Raw genomic sequence first — 19,853 nt, 5'->3', positions numbered from 1 at the left:
CTTTTTCCTATCCACTGCCTTCTCCAAAAGGGCATCTAGTTCTGGGCCAAATAGAAACTGTCCCTGACAGGGAATACTACATAGCTGTTGCTTGGAAGCCATATCTCCCCCTCTCCAGTTTTTTTTCGAGCCATAAGGCTTGACGGGCAGAATTAGATATAGAGGCTGACCTGGCTGAGAATCTGACCGCCTTTTTGTAAGGTCGGCAAAGAGGCCAGAATCTGATCTCTAGGGCATTTATCTCTTATCTGCCCTTCCAGTCTGTCCAGCCAAATAGACATAGATCTGGCAGTAACAGTTGGCGCTATATTGGGTCTAAAGGATGCGGTAGATGCTTCCAGGGCTGTGGAGTCGGTAGATAAATGGTCCGACTCCTCAGTTTTTGGTAACTCCGACTCCTCTGTATTTAATATGCAAATGTATTTTATAGTATAAAATACATTTGCATATTAAATACAGAGGAGTCGGAGTTACCAAAAACTGAGGAGTCGGACCATTTATCTACCGACTCCACAGCCCTGGATGCTTCCCATGTATTTTTAAGACGGGAATCTATCTTTTCCTTTCACGTAATCCCTCAAAAACCGCGTCTGCTACCGACTTATCCTCTTTTTAACGTCTTCTATTTCTAAGGTGGCCCGTATAGTTTTGAGCAGTTTGTCAGTGTCACCCACTAGGAATAAGAACTTTTCTCGCCCATATTCCTTGGGGGACACAGGAAACCATGGGTATAGCTCTGCTCCCTAGGAGGCGTGACACTAAGTGAAAGCTGTAAGCCCCTCCTCCATCAGCTATACCCTTCAGCCTGGAGAAGAGACTGCCAGTTTTTGCTTAGTGTCCAAGGAGGCAAGACACCCCCTGCTTATGCAGGGTTGTTTTCCTATGATTTTTATTTTTGCGTTATTTGTTGTTTTTAATTCGATTTTTTTCTACCTACAGGGACAACAGAGGCGCATTAGACCCCTCTGTTTCTCCCGGGGTTGAGTTGCGCCAGTGCCGGTAATTCCGCACTGCCGCCTCCCCCACAGAAGACAAGGTGGACCAGGGCAGCCTCGCTCCCCTGCGTCCCGCCAGCTCAGGGTCGCCCGCACGCCAAGTCCCTCCCCCGGTTTCCTGCCACTGCGGTGCCAGGAGCTGAAGGGGCGACCCTGCTGGACGGATTGAGGGTGAAGACAGCGGATGGTGAGAGTGGCTGCTCCAGCCTCCCCTTTTCCCTCCCTCCCACCGCTGCTACGTCCCCATGGCCATGGCCACTGCTACATGCACACTGCTACAGCCATTCCCACCACCCCTCCCGAGCCCCCCCCCCCTTACCGGGCAATGTTGGAGGGGAGTTTTATCTGGGCACAGAGACGCTGCCTTACAGGGGACGGCTGCAGGCAAGCAAACCGTCTGCCAATTCGCAGGTTGAAGCAGGCGCGGCGGGGGCCGCTTACATGGTGTGAACGGCGCCATTTCATGGCCGGCACTTCTTCACTTGGGGGGTTAAAATCATTTTGCCGCGCGCGCGCGCGGCTCTGCTTCAGAGCGGCAGAGGGGGGGCGGAGCTTCCTACATGCGCTCCGCTACTTCCGGGTTCATCGCACAGTGCTGCGTGGAATCCTCTCTGCAGTGCGATCCGAAGCCGGTGCTGCTGCCTCTCCTCCACAGCCTCCTCAGTCTGTTCCCCTTACCGCTGCCGCTTGCATCATCCGGGTCTGGTAGGACTTTTAACCCCCTCCGTGCCACAGTACTGTCGCTTGGGTGTTATCCCCGTTCCTTTTCTTTGGGGTCTCCCACTTCAAGTGCAACATCTTGTTCCACCATGTCAGACCCTTCTGCAGCCGCCAAGCCTTGGTACCATGCCTGTACGGCTTGTAGGGAACCCTTTCCCCGGGGGCAGTCTGATCCGCACTGTACTGCATGCCGGGCTCCACCGCAGCCTCAGTCGCCCGCTGTGTCGCTCCCTGCTGCCTCTGACCCGCCTGACTGGGCTAGATCCCTGTCCCAGGCCGTGGAAAGCCTCACTCATGTCGTGGGCCGCCTAATAGACAGGCCACCTACCCCGCAGGACGCCTCACTGATTGTCGCGCCCTCCGGGTCCACTGCTTCTGCCGCTGCAGCGGGTTCACTCCCTCTTAGTGACCCCTCCCGAGCTAGGCACTCTCAGAAGCGTATTAGAGTAGAGCGAGCCTCCTCCTCGGATGCCTCCCTCTCCCCGCCACGCGTGCGCACCCAGACGAGCCTCTCCTCTCCAAAGGATTCGCTCTCTGAAGGTGAATTGGCGGTTTCAGATTTGGAAATGGACTCGGCCCTGCCGTCCAAGCTAGCCTCAGCGATGGGTCAACTCATCTCGGATATCTCGCCCGGACGCCCGTTTTGTCAACCCCAAGAAGCTGGACATTTGCTATCCCTTTCCAGCCGATGTCGTGGCCACATGGTCTTCCCCACCCAAGGTGGACCCCCCTGTGGCCCGGCTGTCAAAGAACACGGCCATCCCTGTTCCTGACGGGTCCTCTCTTCAGTCAGCGGAGGACCGTCGCATGGAGACCCTTTCCAAGGGCATTTTTGCTGCCTCCGGTTCTGCTCTCAGACCGGTTTTTGCCTCTGCTTGGGCAGGGAAAGCAATCTCTGCTTGGGGTGCGCAGCTGGAACAGGAGTTGGACTCGGACGTCCCCATCCAGGACCTACGTTCCTTGGCCCAGCTTATTATTCGGGCCGGGAATTTTGTTTGTGAGGCCTCCCTTGATGCGGGAGCCCTTATTGCACGCTCCTCCGCCCTGGCAGTTTCCGTCAGGAGGGAGCTCTGGCTGAAGGTTTGGAAAGCGGACGCTGCCTCCAAACGTTCCTTGGCGGGGCTACCGTTTGCGGGTTCCCGCCTTTTCGGGGTCCGCCTAGACGAACTTATTTCGGAGGCCACGGGTGGTAAAAGCACCCATCTTCCTCAACCCCAAGCCAGGGGCGCCCCCCGCGGACGCCCTGGTGCGTCTCGTTTTCGGTCCTCCCGCAGGGCCTCTGGGGCTCCCACCACAGCTGCCGCTTCGGCTCCTCCCCAGGACAAGCATAGGAAGCCGTTTTTTCGGGCGCAGCCCTCCTGGCGCAAGCCGCAGGCTGCCCGCACACCCGCAGCAAAGCAATCCTCTGCCTGAAGGCGCGCCCCCACCCACCCGGGTGGGGGGCCGGCTCCTCCTTTTCAGGGACGTCTGGTTGGCTCACGTCTCCGACGCCTGGGCCCTCGAAATTGTGTCCTCCGGATACAAAATCGAATTTGCATCCTTCCCTCCAGATCGGTTCTTTCGCTCCCGCCCGCCACGGGACCCGAAACGCGCGGCTGCGTTCTCCGCGGCCGTTCAAGCCTTACTGGACAGGGGGGTGATTACCCCCGTTCCTCTAGAGGAAAGGTTCCAAGGGTTCTACTCGAACCTCTTTGTAGTTCCCAAGAAGGGAGGTTCGGTGCGGCCCATTTTGGACCTCAAAAAGCTCAACCGTTTTCTCCTCCTTCGACGCTTTCGGATGGAGTCCCTCCGTTCCGCGGTGGCTTCCCTGGAGCAGGGAGATTTCATGTCTTCCATCGATATACAGGATGCCTACCTCCATGTTCCGGTAGCCCGGTGTCACCATCGCTTCCTCCGATTCGCCGTGGGGGACCTCCACTTCCAGTTTGTCGCCCTTCCCTTTGGGCTGGCAACAGCCCCCCGGGTGTTCACCAAGGTCCTGGCCCCGGTTTTGGCCTTACTCCGTTCCAGGGGTGTTTTTCTGCTACCGTACTTGGACGATATCCTCATCAAGGCTCCGTCCTTTTCTCAAGCGGTTGCCAGCGTGGATCTCACTCTAGAGACTCTGACGAGGTTCGGTTGGGTCATCAACTTCCCCAAGTCCTCCCTTCCCCCCTCCAGACAACTGGTCTTCCTGGGAATGCTTTTAGACACGGGAGCGGCGGAAGTACGTCTTCCCTCGGAAAAACGTCTGATCCTCCGTGGGGCGGTTCGGGGTCTCCTTCTCCACCGTCGACCGTACTTCCGCTTCTGCATGCGGGTCTTGGGGCAGATGGTTGCCTGCTTCGAGGCGATCCCATTTGCGCAGTTTCACTCCCGCCCTCTCCAACGGGCGATCCTCTCCTCCTGGGACAAATCGCCGCAGTCTCTGGATCATCCCTTCCATCTATCGCCTCCGGTGGGGTCATCTCTCCGCTGGTGGTTACAGTCCCCTCTTCTGGGCAGGTCTTTTCTGCCACTCAACTGGTTGGTGGTTACAACCGATGCCAGTCTCTTGGGCTGGGGAGGTGTGTTTCCTCCCCGATCCGTCCAGGGCATTTGGTCTCCATTGGAGTCCAGACTCTCGATCAATGTCCTGGAACTGAGAGCGGCCCTTCTGTCTCTACGACACTGGACTCATCTGTTGAAGGGTCATCCAGTTCGTGTACAATCGGACAACGCCACGGCTGTGGCGTACATAAACCACCAGGGGGGCACTCGCAGCGCTGCTGCAATGAGGGAGGTCTCCAGCATTCTCCGTTGGGCGGAAGCCCACGTCCCGGCCCTATCGGCAATTTTTATTCCAGGGGTGGACAATTGGGCGGCGGACTTCCTCAGTCGCACCACTGTCGACCCCGGCGAGTGGTCTCTTCACCCGGAGGTATTCGAGGCCATTTGCCTTCGTTGGGGCATACCGGACGTGGACCTCATGGCCTCCAAGTTCAATCACAAGGTCCCCGCCTATCTGTCCAGGGCCAGGGATCCGGGAGCTTGCGGAGCCGACGCCCTCGTTCTTCCTTGGCGAGGCTTCGCGCGTCCATACATATTCCCTCCCATCCCACTCCTGCCCAAGGTCCTTCGGAAGATCGCGGCGGAAGGCGTCTCGGTGATTCTGGTTGCTCCGGACTGGCCCCGCCGGTCTTGGTATGCCGACCTCATGCTGCTCCTGGCAGACGCGCCCTGGCCGCTGCCCGCCAGGGAAGATCTTCTCTCTCAGGGACCGATCTTCCACCCGCGTTTAAGGTCCCTACGTTTGACGGCGTGGTTGTTGAGACCACCGTCCTGACACGTAGGGGTTTTTCTGCGGACGTCGTCCGCACCATGATCCGCGCCCGTAAGCCGTCCTCTTCTAGGATCTATTATAGGACCTGGAGGACCTATTTGGGGTTCTGTGCCGATCTGGGGATTCCTCCGCTCCGCTTTTCTCTCCCCACCGTTTTGTCCTTCCTGCAGAGCGGACTTGCCCAAGGTCTGGGTCTTAGTTCTTTGAAGGGTCAGGTGTCTGCGCTGTCCATTTTGTTTCAGCGCCCACTGGCCCCCCTTGGTCCTGTCAAGACCTTCCTTCAGGGCGTGGCTCACGCGGTTCCCCCGTACCGCCCTCCGGTACCGCCCTGGGACCTGAACCTGGTTCTCTCAGCGCTCCAGGCTTCTCCTTTCGAGCCTCTGCGGACGGTTTCCTTGCGACTTCTGTCCTGCAAGGTTATTTTCCTTGTGGCCGTCACCTCTCTTCGGAGGGTGTCCGAATTGGCTGCACTCTCCTGTCTGGAACCTTTCCTAGTGTTCCACCAAGACAAGGTGGTCCTTCGTCCGGTCCCTTCCTTCCTTCCTAAGGTGGTCTCCGTCTTTCATCTGAACGAGGACATCGTTCTCCCCTCTTTGTGTCCTTCCCCTTCCCACCCCCGGGAGAGGGAGCTTCATCGCCTGGACGTTGTCAGGGCGCTCAAGGTTTACCTGGAGGTAACCAGCTCTTTCAGGCGTACTGACTCGCTCTTTGTGGTTCCGGAGGGGTCGCGCAGAGGGATGGCGGCATCCAAAGTTGCTATCGCCCGTTTTGTCAAGATGGCTGTTACTGAGGCTTATCTCGCCAAGGGCAAGGTTCCGCCCCTCGGTGTTACCGCTCACTCCACTAGAGCGGTCGGGGCTTCCTGGGCTCAGAGGAATCGGGCTTCTACGGAGCAGATTTGCAAGGCGGCCACTTGGTCCTCCTTGCACACCTTCACCAAGTTCTACAGGGTGCATACTCATGCGTCGGCTGACGCTGCTTTAGGCCGTCTGGTGTTGCAGGCGGCAGTTGATTGATGCCTCCGGTGTTGGTCTAGTTTGTTCTGGTCCCTCCCTTCTGGGACTGCTCTGGAACGTCCCATGGTTTCCTGTGTCCCCCAAGGAATATGGGCGAGAAAAGGAGACTTTTGTATTACTTACCAGTAAAGTCTCTTTCTCGCTCTTCCTTGGGGGACACAGCACCCGCCCTTCATTTGGGTTACAGTTGTGGTTCCGGCTTGGTTGCCCCCGTTGGGGCTTGACGGTTCTTTTTTCCGGTTGGTGGTTATCTTTCACTACTTGGACACGCAACTGGCAGTCTCTTCTCCAGGCTGAAGGGTATAGCTGATGGAGGAGGGGCTTACAGCTTTCACTTAGTGTCACGCCTCCTAGGGAGCAGAGCTATACCCATGGTTTCCTGTGTCCCCCAAGGAAGAGCGAGAAAGAGACTTTACTGGTAAGTAATACAAAAGTCTCCTTTTTCTCGCTGTCCTCTTCTGAAGAAGACTAATCCTCGGACTCTTCCTCTTTATTCATGCCTTCACTATCGTCAGATGATTCCACCTCTGACTCCACCTGTTCCTCCATTCTCTTACATTTCTTAGACGATTTAAGGGGGTCCTTTACCTCGGATCTAATTAAGGCCCTAATGTCTTTCATAAAATTTGGGGATTCCTCCGCCAGCGTTTTTTCGATACACTGCTGGCACAGTTTCTTAGAGTAGGAGGATAAGGGGCATCTACATATGGCACATTCTTAATTTTTCCTTTTCGCCATGACCTTGTTTGGCGCCATATAAGGAAAAAGAATATACACAACCATATATCAGTATTTTTCAATGCCAACGAATGTACCTACCCTTTCAGAAGCGTCTATACCGGAGTCGGCTTCTCCGCTTCCATTTCTTCAGGCCTCTTATCCTCCTCCATGCTGCCTCTTACTCTTGAGGGCATATGAGGGTTAAAAATATATCCATATGTAGCAGGGGACAGCACCTCTCCTCTGAGAGTTCCACATGTTTCCTGGGAGTCAAATCTCGTGCCAGGCATACCATACATGCAGGTTCTCATCAGTGCTAGTGGTGAAAAAGTGCCCCAAGGTAATTCAATCGCACTACTTGCTGCTCCCAGCTCTGGAAACGCCAGCGCTCATTACTTTGCACGAGCTGCTTTTATTTCCGGTCACATGACCAGAACCCGGCCTGTGGAACGCACGTTTCACCTCTCTGACGTCACCTCTCCTGCGACTTCCTGCTTAGGCTCCCGGCACGCATACTGCTGTTGCTGCCGACTTCAAATAGCGCATAGCATCCGCGCGCGCGCCCGGAACTTCACCCCTCTGGGTTGTTCCTACATACAGCCGCCCGACATCTCGGCGTTCTGCTGTCCACCCCCGCTGTCTCACTCCTCTGAGGGACTCGCGCTGCCAGCCATGAAGCTCAGGGAACGGCCCGGACCATCCCCTGTCTCCCTGTAAAAAGGACCTCCGGCACCTGGCCCTTGGCTGGTAAGACCACATGACCCTCTAGGCCAGTGGTTCTTAACCTTGTTGGAGGTACTGAACCCCACCAGTTTCATATGCGCATTCACCGAACCCTCCTTAATTGGAAAAATTAAATATGATTTTTTCAAATTCAAAACATAGGTATATATTTATACATAGGTGCACAAAGTGAATAAAACCATTAAAGAACAAAACCATTAAAACATGATTTTCACACAAAAATAAAAACATAATCATGAATATTTACTGCAAATCAGTGTGACTTCTGCTGTTGTCTTTCAGAGACCAGGTCAGAAATGCGCGGCTTTACCTTGGCAAGTGCCACTCTCATGTCATTTTCGCAACAAAGTCTGTTGCTTTTCTTCGTTTTTATGTCCAGCATCCTTGAAAAGGATTGCTCGCAAAGATATGTTGTAACAAACGGTATGAAAAACTCCAGAGCTTTCTTAGCAATAACAGGGTACGTTACCATTTGTTGACACCAAAACGTTGAGAGCGTTGTTGTTCTGAAGAGTTGCTGTTGAACCTGGCTCTGCTGAAGTTTAATGATTTCATCGAGGTATTCATCATTGACATCTGTTGTCTCAACACTAAATGTGAACGGCTGTCTCACCCATGCTGGATATGACTCTCTTGTAGGGAAGTATCCATCAAGAGACGTTGCAAGCTCATCTAAGTGCGTGGCAATTGCTTGCTTCAGTTCCGTGGGTACAGAAATGTCTCCGATTCCAGATACATCTTCGATCTTACTTACACAGTCGTCTAGCAGGGGAAAGTTTGCGAAGTTATCGTTCTCTATTCGTCGTTTCCATAACGGTAGCTTTTTTTGAAAAGCCTTCAGGTTTTCTTCCGCTTCGATGATGTTGACTCCACCGCCCTGCATCTGTTGATTGAGATGATTTAGAGCTGCAAAGATATCAGTCATGTACGCTAAAATGAGAATGAACTCAGAATCTTTGAAGCAATCTGCATGACAATGTTGGTGCTCTTGCAAAAACAGGGCTAATTTCACACGCACGGCAAAAACACGATTCAACACCTGTCCCCGGGATAACCACCGAACGTTGGAATGGTACAGAAGTACCTCAAATTCTGATCCCATTTCTTTACACAGCTCCCTGAAGATGCGGTGCCTCAGAGCACTATTTCGCACATAGTTCACACAATCCACTACAATTTTTAATACTTCTGCCAGTTTTGGAGGCAAGTTTTTTGTTGCCAATGCATGCCTATGCAGAATACAATGCGTAACAATGATGTGTGGTGCATCGGCTTTCACTAGCGCACCAAAACCAGACTTTCTTCCCAGCATGGCTGGAGCTCCATCCGAACAAACTGCAGAAACCATATCCCACGAAAGATTGTTGTCTTTGAAGAAGTCATCCACAAGTTTCTTCACATCGGCTGCCTTAGTTGTTGTTGTAAGAGGCTTACAAAATAAAAACTCTTCCTTTAGCACGTCGTCTTTCACATAGCGCACGAATACTGCAAGCTGGCTTAGATTGGAGACGTCTGTGGTCTCGTCGAGTTGAAGGCTGAATTTTGCCGGGCTTGAAATCAGATCTGCAACTATTTGAGCCAAGATGTCTTTGCTCATGTCCTCTATTCTGTCGCTGATGGTGTCATTTGAAAGAGGAATTTGGGATAACTTAACTTCAGCCGCTTTTCCCAGCATGATATTCGCCATCTTCAACACAGCTGGTTTTATGAGTGTTTCACCAATGGTGTGGGGTTTGCCCTGCTTTGCGATCAGGTAAGCAACTTCGTACGATGCTATGAGGATCGGTTTGTTGATGGGTACAAAGCCGAGAACAGGCAGACTAGCCTTTTCATCGAATCTGGCTCTCCTCACCTTGAATTCAGCGAGCGTTGTGTTCTTGTATTTTCCATCTCCATGCAGCTTAAGGAAGTGTTCTCTTAGTTTTGCCGGTGCTAGACTAGAATTGCTCAACTTGGCATTGCAAATCATACAGTTAGGACGCTGACTCCCATCACGTTCCGTTATACATGTGAATCCATATTGTACATATTCGTCCGACCACTTTCTTTTTTTGCTCGACATAGTTAGTATGAAGGGATAGGCCAAGCGATGTTGCGTGATCACCTGCAGCCAATGATGGACAAGCGGGGCGAGTCGGGTGTGTGTCTTGACCTCCAGGGCCGGACTGGGGATACAAAGCAGCCCTGGAAAAAAAATCTATGTCAGCCCCATAAGTCACTGCGCCTAATATACTACTGCCCCCCCCCTCTCCACTATCTAATACACTGCTGCCCCCCATCTCCACTATCTAATAAAATGCTGACCTCCCTCCACCTATCGAATGCACTGCTGACCCCCTTCCTTTTAATCTAAAACACTGCTGACCGCCCTCCCCACTATCTAATACACTGCTGACCCCCCTCCCAACTATCTGCTGACCCCCCCACTATATAATACACTTCTGCCCTCCCACTATCTAATACACTGATGATCCCCCTTCCCCTAATACACTGATGATCCCTCCTTTGCCTAATACACTGCTAACCCCCTTCTCCTAATACACTGCTAAACCCCCTTCCCCCAATACACTGCTAACCCCCTTTTTCCTAATACACTGCTGACCACCCCCTCTTTCCCTAATACACTGCTGGACACCCCCTCTTTCCCTAATACACTGCTGGACACCCCCTCTTTCCCTAATACACTGCTGACCACCCCCTCTTTCCCTAATACACTGTGACTACATTATAGCAGTATTAACACTGTTGACCCCCTGCCCCTAATATACTGCTGACCCCCTGCCCTCTAATACACTGCGGACCCCTCACCACCACCCCCAATACACTGTTGACCCCCCCTCCCAACCTCCTAATACACTACTGACTCCCAGCCACCCCAATACACTGCTGACCCCCCCAGTCCCTCAATACACTGCTGACCCCCTCCCAAAACAATCCCAGCCCCCCTAATACAATGATGACCCCCTTCCCAGCCCCCCTAATTCACTGCTGACCCCCACCCTCCCAGCCCCCCAATACACTGCTGGCCCCTCCAATACAATGCTGACCCCTTAAATACAATACACAATAGGTCCTCCAAGCCCCTTTACTCTTACCTGTAGTACAACAGGTCAGCTTAGCTCAGTGATGCCGGTGTCTGTGTGCAGGAGGGACAGGATGCCGCCGCCGCCACCATGCTGTGCAGTCACTAGATCCGCCGCCGCGCAGCCGCTGGATATGACGTCATGTCGTCATATGCCGCTCACATCCGGCGGCTGGCGGAAGCAAAATCATTGCGCTCGCTCGGCTCATCTGATCATGAGCCGCAGCGGGCGCAAAAGGAGTCTGAGTAACAGGAAATAAATATTTTCCTGTCTTGTGGCAGCCACCTATCAAAGCGGCCCCCCAGGGCCGGCGGCCGAACCCGCGAGACTGACTCACCGAACCCAGGTTAAGAACCACTGCTCTAGGCTCTCCTAGGATTTCCTAGTCATGGGTCCCTAGGGAAAAAAGCCAACAGGTCTTCCGCTCCAGGGACAGGAAACCTCACTTTATGCTACAGGTTTCTTGTCCATGGAGGCGGAGCCATCTCAGTGGTGCTGTCGTGGGGGAGGGAAAAAAAAAATAATTTTTCAATTAGTCTTTATTAAAAATCTCCAGCCGTTTCTGAGTTACAAGGGTTAAAATATCAGTCTGTTTGCAGGTTGTGACGTTTTGTCTTCTGTCCTGTCGGCTGATGTCTCATGTGTAGCTCTTATCTTTGATCTCCTGGCCTCATAAACACTTATTTAAAGCCATATTCTTATCAGTTTGATAAAAGTTGAGCAATAATGGGTGTATATGATATCAGAGATCAGGGATAAGAGCTAGACATGAGCTGTTAATGGAATTCAAAGAGAACAGAAAGTCACAGCTTACAAACAGACTGATTTGTTAACCCTTGTATCTCGGAAATGGCTGAACATTTTTAATAAAAACCAATTAAAAAATATATATTTTTAGCCCAAAGTTAGTAAAATGCAATCATAAAAAGTCCCCCCCCCTTCCAAGGTGTACATAGCCTTTAAGCAACTTTATAAGTATATTCCCAATTACATATCTAGCACTGATTTAGTGTTAGTGCAGTTAACATCAGCCAGCTTCAGAGCTGAAATGTTTCAGAATCCGTTGCTGGATCAATGTCAGCCCTTGTCTTTTCAAATTGTGCTTTCTTTATATGCTCTGCACGTGATCCCGAAATACTGACCAGGCAGTTCTTTATTTAGGTTTAGTCTGTTTTTCTTCCCAGGTTCATTCCTGATGAAGTGCAGTTTGACGATGAGCCTAAAGATGCGGCTGTGGACGTGGACCTCTCTGCTTATACACCAAAATATTTCACATCTGCAGCTATGGTAACTTCTAAGGTGCGTCTGGTTTTGGCTCTTTGGACTTACAAGATTTCTTTGTATTTTATATACACCTATATGGTGTGTGGTACGTGTGTGGATGCATAGCTTTTTTAGGATAAGACCTTTGATATACATAGGTGGAATATTCTCTAAATTAATCTCTGGTCTTGATTGAATTTATTAGCCTAACCTACCATTATTCACTATAGTATAGTTGGGATAAAATAGCGATTCCTAAACCACTTGTGGACGTGGCTTTTTTGACCAGTCTGACAACTGTTCTTCTATTTTTAGGTGGAGTTGACTTGGGATGAAACTGATCAGGAGCGAGTCACAACTTTGAATAGACCCTTCAAAAAAAATGAAATTCTTGACATGGATTTTCAGGCATATTTAGCATCCTCTAGTGAAGAAGAAGAGGAGATTGAACAAGGTACATCCACGGAGTCAGTGGCCATGCCCCCATGCCAGTTTTTTGGCAAAAATGTTGAACTATTTTGGGGGTTTTGTGCTGTGCGTTGCACTTTTCAAAAACAAAAAAAATGACAGTCTGGCACATTTATTATAAATTACACATGAAAACTCATGTAATTATACCTTCAGTATACGGCAGGTCCTAGTTAGTGTTGATTTCAGCTCTCGCACACTGATACCTCGAGCTGCACCACAATTATTAAAAGGTGCGCGACTATTAATTATTATGGGACATCTGGCACCAGTGGGCAACAGATTAAAGGATAACTGTCACATTTAGACCCTAATTTCAATTTTCATATATGTAGTTACTAATAACATGATATTCCAGAATCAGTTACTATTAGACTGACTTATCCCATATTTAATAAAATTCAGCCCTTAGCAACCAGTCTGCATAAAACTGCAATTTCACTATTCAGTTAAGATGGCCGCCACTGCCCTCACCCTGAGGCTAATCCCGCCTGCCCTCACTACCCACAATGCATTGAGCTCCTCACATGCACTAGCCAGTAACAATAGCCCCCCAAAAGTGTCAGTAACCAGAGCCCTCCCCCCTAAAGGGTTAATCTCCTTCAGCACAAAGGGGTCCTCTTACCACATGTTGCTTTCATTTATACACTGAGCAGATGGCAGATCTCCCTTCCCTGGTCTGCGCTGCTCCAACTCTGAATTCTCCAGCTCTGCTGAGTGAGGGAGCGTCTGCCAAGCGCAGGGACAGGGAGAAGTGCACACAGCCCAGGCACTGTTATCAGCTGCTGGGGAGGACCTGGCTTTAATCATTTCCCTGGCTGTCAGTAATCTGACCTTGCACGCTGCTTGCTTCTGCGTCCTCCGTCCTTCAACAGAAGGACGGACCATGCCTAGCAACCCTATTTTAAGCAGAGGTAAAAGTAGGCAGTACAGGGAACAAAAATGTGGAATTAAGGGGTAATTGAATACACGTAAATACTAATCCCGTAGGACAGAGGGATAAAACTTAACATTTAATAGTGATACAGTCTAAAATGAAAATAGACACCAGAGGAGGAGCCTCTACACCAAACGAAAAATAACAAGACAGCCCAGCGGGCAAAAATGTACAAATATACACAGTGTGACCAGGAGGAAGTAAAAAGGAACGTTCTCACCCGATTGTAGTTCAGGATGTCTCATGAGGAGGACAGGTGGTAGAAGCGGTCCTTTAGTACTTGTTGATTCACACTGGAGAGGATAGGTGAATATGCCCCTTCAAGGTGGGTGGGTGACAGGGTGGTTAACCCTAGACAGCCCTGAATGGGGGGGCAGGGGCTAGTATGCCCTACCTATCTATACGGGGAACTTGCCCCGCAAGGAGCGTCCCCGTCCGGATACCTGACCCTGTGGGGACAGATTCCCTAGTAGTCCCTAAAAAAAGCTCCCTACGTGTCACGTTTCAGTTCGTCACAGAAAATCATCAGGGGAGATCAATGGTGGACACAGGACTATGGATGGGGCCTGTGCGACCAAGGAGGAAAGGATGGTACAAAAACAATGGGGGATTGATATAGGTCAAATGCCTACAGGATGTGTGTAGCCAGTCGGGCTAAGACACACAAGGCATGACCGCATCAAAAATTGTATCTGTAAATATAGATGCACCAGTGGGTGCCAGCCATAGTACAAAAATGAGGCCACAGGATAGTTAGTCCGAGGGCAGGCTGTCGGCAGAGTGTACTCACCACTCTGTGTCTTTAAATATACTCCAATGCCGCCGGTTTCCTTGCTGCTTCCGGGCACGTGACCCAGTGAGCAGGATGTCACATGTCCGGTGGAACGCAGGAGATGAGCGTGCATTCCAGCCAGACGCTGCCCGTGGAGCGCGGCGCCAGGGAATGACGCCGCACAGCATGTGAGGGATCACATGACCAGAGACTGGTCACGGGGCGCGCCGGGCCGGGAGAAACCACGCCCACCACCCTGGTGCCGAGGAGGAGGCAAGTCGGTGTGAATGCAAGTGGCGGATTGGTGTATAGGCAATAAGAATTGAGCACATTAATCAAATGCAGCACAGTTAATCGCCAGGGGGACCCAAAGTTATATGGATCCATGGTAACATTTCAAATGAATGAAATAAATAAACTAGGCTATTAGAGGCAGGTTCATATGCAGACCGGCCGTAGGAGGGGTATAACCGGCCCAGTGGGGGAAGAGAGAAAATACAGAGAATGGGACAATTAGATAAAACAGCTAAAATTAAGCTGTTCGTTTAATCCCAAGGGGGTCATTGTTTTCAAGTAGTAGATCCAGCGCAGTTCACGCTGCAATATGGCACGGTCCCAGTCACCTCCGCGTTTGGGGGGCAGAACACGGTCTATACCCATCACGGAGATACGGGCTTTCCCGTTGTGTTGGCTGTGAACATGATTGGCGACAGGAGTATCTTTGGCTTAAGCTATGTCGCCAAGATGCTCGCCAACACGTCTGCGCAATTCCTGGATAGTTTTCCCCACATATCCCCTGCCGCATTCGCACGACAGGAGATAGACAACGCCACGGGTCCTGCAATTGATGAAGTGGTGTATGCGGTATTCCTTCCCTGTGACTGCACTACTGAAGTTTTTACCGGTTTTTAAATAGGGGCAGGCAATGCACCCACTGCACCTGAAGCATCCCTTAATGTCGTATTTAAGCCAAGTTGAGCCTGATACAGAGGGTGGGGGTGTGAATTCACTCGACACTAGTGTATCACGAAGACTGCGTCCTCGACGGTATGTGACGTGAGGGTAGTCCCCCACCACTTCTCTCAAATCTGGATCTAGTTGAAGGATGCCCCAATTTTTTTGAAGGATACGTCTAACATCACCTGCAGCCCTATCAAAAGTCATAATAGGGCGGATGATGTTTAGAGGTGGCGTTGTGCAGGGTTTAGGAACAAGGAGTGATGTTCTGTCTGAGTGTAGTGCATACTTGAATACACAGTGAAAAGTTGAAATAGGGCCACCAAGGTGATATTAATCACCACAATCCAATACTCCAAAAAAAATATAATACGACAGTTATGCTTTAAGACCTGTTGGTTCTTACTGACGGTTTTAAAAGACACCTGTCAGCAGATCTGTACCTAGGACACTGGCTGACCTGTTCCATGTGCACTTGGCAGCTGAAGACATCTGTGTTGGTCCCATGTACATATGTGTGCACATTGCTGAGAAAAGTAATGTTTTAATATATGCAAATAATCCTCTAGGAGCAACGGGGGCGTTGTCATTACACCTAGAGGCTCTGCTCTCTCTGCAACTGCCACGCCCTCTGCATTTTGAGAGGGCCAGGCAGCCTATACGTGATCACACCTGCCAGGCCCTGTCAATCAAAGTGGAGAGGGAGCAGCAGTTGCAGAGAGAGCAGAGCCTCTAGGTCAGTGGTGGCAAACCTATGGCACGGGTGCCAGAGGCGGCACTCTGAGCCCTCTTTGTGGGCACCAGCACCCTGGAAAAAGTCTATGGTGTACAAGTATGCCTTAGACTTTCCCTGCCATTCATCAGCGCAGGGCGCGCTATGAACAGCACAGGCAGTGTGCTGAATGTAGGCAGGCTATTATAGCTAAATGATAAAGTAGATGGAAGACATATTATATTGGTATTCAGGTTAAATTGCCACGTTGGCTGTTTGCGATAAATAAGTGGGTTTTGGGTTGCAGTTTGGGCACTTGGTCTCTAAAAGGTTCACCATCACTGCTCTAGGTGTAATGGTAACGCCCTTGTTGCTCCTAGAGGCTCATTTGCATATATTAAAACATAACTTTTCTCAGCAATGTGCACACATGTGAACATGGGACCAACACAGATGTCTTCAGCTGTCAAGCGCACATGTACCGGTAACAGGTCAGCCAGTGTCATAGGTACAGATCTGCTGACAGATGCCATTAATACATTTCCCCCATTGTGCAGTTATAATTTACCCAAAGAAAATCTTAACTAGACACAATTGATGATGTTCAGCAGGTTTTTGCTGACTTGACTGAAATGTGTTTGGCCAGATTAGACCTTGTGCCTATGTCTGTTTTATGCCTGCATTTTAGTATAGAACCATGATAGGGCTGCCTCAGAGGTCCATAAGTCCTCCACGTTTTACATTTTTATGCCTTTGGAGTTTTTAGTTTTTTTTCTCTGTATAATAATAAAAAATAAAAAAAGTGTGTTAGGCTCCATTGCATTCTCTATGGTTAAACGGAGCCTGTAGGGCAGTGCCCCGAGGTTGTACAGCTCCCTACTAAGGAGCCACACGCCCATCCGCACTGCCTTACAGGCCCTGTGTGCATGAGCCCCAACAGTGCGACAATGCAAATGGCTTCTCCTATGAAATCACTAGTTTGAAAACCAAGATACTTGGGAAATTTCAATTAGACTTTTGTTTGGGCTGTTAAAATGAATCCTGCTATAGATGATTCTGGCGCAGCTTAGGGCTACGTCTACACGACGACATTTGTCGCACTAATGTCGAGCGACAATTTTTATAATGGCAGTCTATGGTGTTGCACTGCAACATGCAACATGCTGCGACTGCGACGCAACAGTCGCAGAAAATCTATTCGAGATGCAGCATGTTGCAGTGCGACACCATAGACTGCCATTATAAAAATTGTCGCGCGACATTAGTGCAACAAAATGTCGCGCGACAAATGTCGTCGTGTAGACGTAGCCTTAAAAGGTCTCATTGTGGGAGCTCAATAGACTTAAAAAAAAAAAAAAAAGGTACCAACAAAATGTATACTTTGGCTTGTGATGATATTTTTTTCTAATAAACTGGACTTTTCCTTTTAATTATTAAGTTCCGTAGATACTTTTTAATATAATTTTTTTATTGTATTTTTTTAGAAACAGAAGTTTCTGCTAAGCCTGAAGATGTGAAGTGTAAAAAAGGCTCAAAAGATGATGACGAACAAATAGAACGCTACAGGCAGCTGGTTAAAGGCATCCAGGAAAAAGAGAAGAAGCAGCAGGAAAAGGATGTAGAAATGGAAGTAAAGTGGGTGCCGGGTAAGTCGGTTTAGTTCTCTCACAAACATTTCTTAGAGAAATCCTGAGCAATGCAGCAAATCGCCACTGAGAGTCACTATCACCTCTTATATGAGGATGGAAGCCAGTCCTTGTCACTTATACATCTGGTTCTAGCCATAGAATATAACAGAGAAGTTATAGATCATTATACAGTGTAATATTAAACAGCACAGGTCGCCTCAATAACCGGAAACCTCAAAAGAGCGGAAGATGAAAACTAGACAGAGAGAACTAGTCAGAAATTAGATAACTCATCGGGTTTCAAGAGGTTATCCAGGAATTTGATATTGATGACCTGTCCTCAGGATAATATCCGATCGGCAGGGTTCTGACGTCTGAGCCGTGGTGCTTCATGAGCACTTTGGCACCAAGGTGGCACTACGTTTTTTTTTTCCAGGAAGAGTAAAAATACTCCTTAGCATTTTTAGCCGAGGAAGAGTACAAAAGTTACTGTAATTTAAATAAATTATATGTAATACTGTGTAATGTGTAATAATATGTAAAATAAATTTAGAGGAATTCAGATTACCTAATAATATACCCCAGACTTTTTCAGCCGATCCGGTGACATACCAGGTCTCACCATGGGAATGCTAGGTGGAGGTGGCACTGGTTAGGGTTACTAAGCCCCTGGGTGGCACTGTTTAGGGTTACTAAGCCCCTGGGTGGCACTGGTTAGGGTTACTGAGCCCCTGGGTGGCACTGGTTAGGGTTACTGAGCCCCTGGGTGGCACTGGTTAGGGTTACTGAGCCCCTGGGTGGCACTGGTTAGGGTTACTGAGCCCCTGGGTGGCACTGGTTAGGGTTACTGAGCCCCTGGGTGGCACTGGTTAGGGTTACTGAGCCCCTGGGTGGCACTGGTTAGGGTTACTGAGCCCCTGGGTGGCACTGGTTAGGGTTACTGAGCCCCTGGGTGGCACTGGTTAGGGTTACTGAGCCCCTTGGTGGCAATGGTTAGGGTTACTGAGCCCCTTGGTGGCAATGGTTAGGGTTACTAAGCCCCTGGGTGGCAATGGTTAGGGTTACTAAGCCCCTGGGTGGCAATGGTTAGGGTTACTAAGCCCCTGGGTGGCACTGGTTAGGGTTACTAAGCCCCTGGGTGGCACTGGTTAGGGTTACTAAGCCCCTGGGTGGCACTGGTTAGGGTTACTAAGCCCCTGGGTGGCACTGGTTAGGGTTACTGAGCCCCTGGGTGGCACTGGTTAGGGTTACTGAGCCCCTGGGTGGCACTGGTTAGGGTTACTGAGCCCCTGGGTGGCACTGGTTAGGGTTACTGAGCCCCTGGGTGGCACTGGTTAGGGTTACTGAGCCCCTTGGTGGCAATGGTTAGGGTTACTAAGCCCCTGGGTGGCAATGGTTAGGGTTACTAAGCCCCTGGGTGGCAATGGTTAGGGTTACTAAGTCCCTGGGTGGCACTGGTTAGGGTTACTAAGCCCCTGGGTGGCACTGGTTAGGGTTACTAAGCCCCTGGGTGGCACTGGTTAGGGTTACTAAGCCCCTGGGTGGCACTGGTTAGGGTTACTAAGCCCCTGGGTGGCACTGGTTAGGGTTACTAAGCCCCTGGGTGGCACTGACTAGGCTTACTAAGCCCCTGGGTGGCACTGACTAGGCTTACTAAGCCCCTGGGTGGCACTGGTTAGGGTTACTAAGCCCCTGGGTGGCACTGGTTAGGGTTACTAAGCCCCTGGGTGGCACTGGTTAGGGTTACTAAGCCCCTGGGTGGCACTGGTTAGGGTTACTAAGCCCCTGGGTTGCACTAGTTAGGGTTACTAAGCCCCTGGGTGGCACTAGTTAGGGTTACTAAGCCCCTGGGTGGCACTAGTTAGGGTTACTAAGCCCCTGGGTGGCACTGGTTAGGGTTACTAAGCCCCTGGGTGGCACTGGTTAGGGTTACTAAGCCCCTGGGTGGCACTGGTTAGGGTTACTAAGCCCCTGGGTGGCACTGGTTAGGGTTACTAAGCCCCTGGGTGGCACTGACTAGGCTAACTAAGCCCCTGGGTGGCACTGGTTAGGGTTACTAAGCCCTGGGTGGAACTGGCTAGGGTTTATAAGCACCTGGGTGGCACTGACTAGGCTTACTAAGCCCCTGGGTGGCACTGACTAGGCTTACTAAGCCCCTGGGTGGCACTGACTAGGCTTACTAAGCCCCTGGGTGGCACTGACTAGGCTTACTAAGCCCCTGGGTGGCACTGACTAGGCTTACTAAGCCCCTGGGTGGCACTGACTAGGCTTACTAAGCCCCTGGATGGCACTGACTAGGCTTACTAAGTTCCTGGGTGGCACTGACTAGGCTTACTAAGCCCCTGGGTGGCACTGACTAGGCTTACTAAGCCCCTGGGTGGCACTGACTAGGCTTACTAAGCCCCTGGGTGGCACTGACTAGGCTAACTAAGCCCCTGGGTGGCACTGACTAGGCTAACTAAGCCCCTGGGTGGCACTGACTAGGCTAACTAAGCCCCTGGGTGGCACTGACTAGGCTAACTAAGCCCCTGGGTGGC

General features: G+C 50.7%; 1 protein-coding gene across 3 annotated transcripts in view; it reads left to right on the top strand.

Moving 5' to 3' along the window:
- Positions 1-19,853, top strand: part of ESF1 (ESF1 nucleolar pre-rRNA processing protein homolog) — a 72,298-nt gene that overhangs the window by 20,790 nt on the left and 31,655 nt on the right. For all 3 annotated transcript variants that reach the window (XM_040429973.1, XM_040429972.1, XM_040429974.1), the window contains exons 7-9: positions 11,764-11,878; positions 12,158-12,296; positions 17,173-17,334. In XM_040429973.1, the coding sequence (XP_040285907.1) occupies positions 11,764-11,878; positions 12,158-12,296; positions 17,173-17,334 (416 nt within the window). The remainder of the gene's footprint in view (positions 1-11,763; positions 11,879-12,157; positions 12,297-17,172; positions 17,335-19,853) is intronic.

This window comes from Bufo bufo, chromosome 4 (assembly GCF_905171765.1).
Source record: "Bufo bufo chromosome 4, aBufBuf1.1, whole genome shotgun sequence".
In the NCBI taxonomy this organism is placed as follows: domain Eukaryota; kingdom Metazoa; phylum Chordata; class Amphibia; order Anura; family Bufonidae; genus Bufo; species Bufo bufo.
The sequence above is the reverse complement of the archived record's forward strand: the minus strand, read 5'-3'. Positions and strand labels throughout refer to the sequence as shown.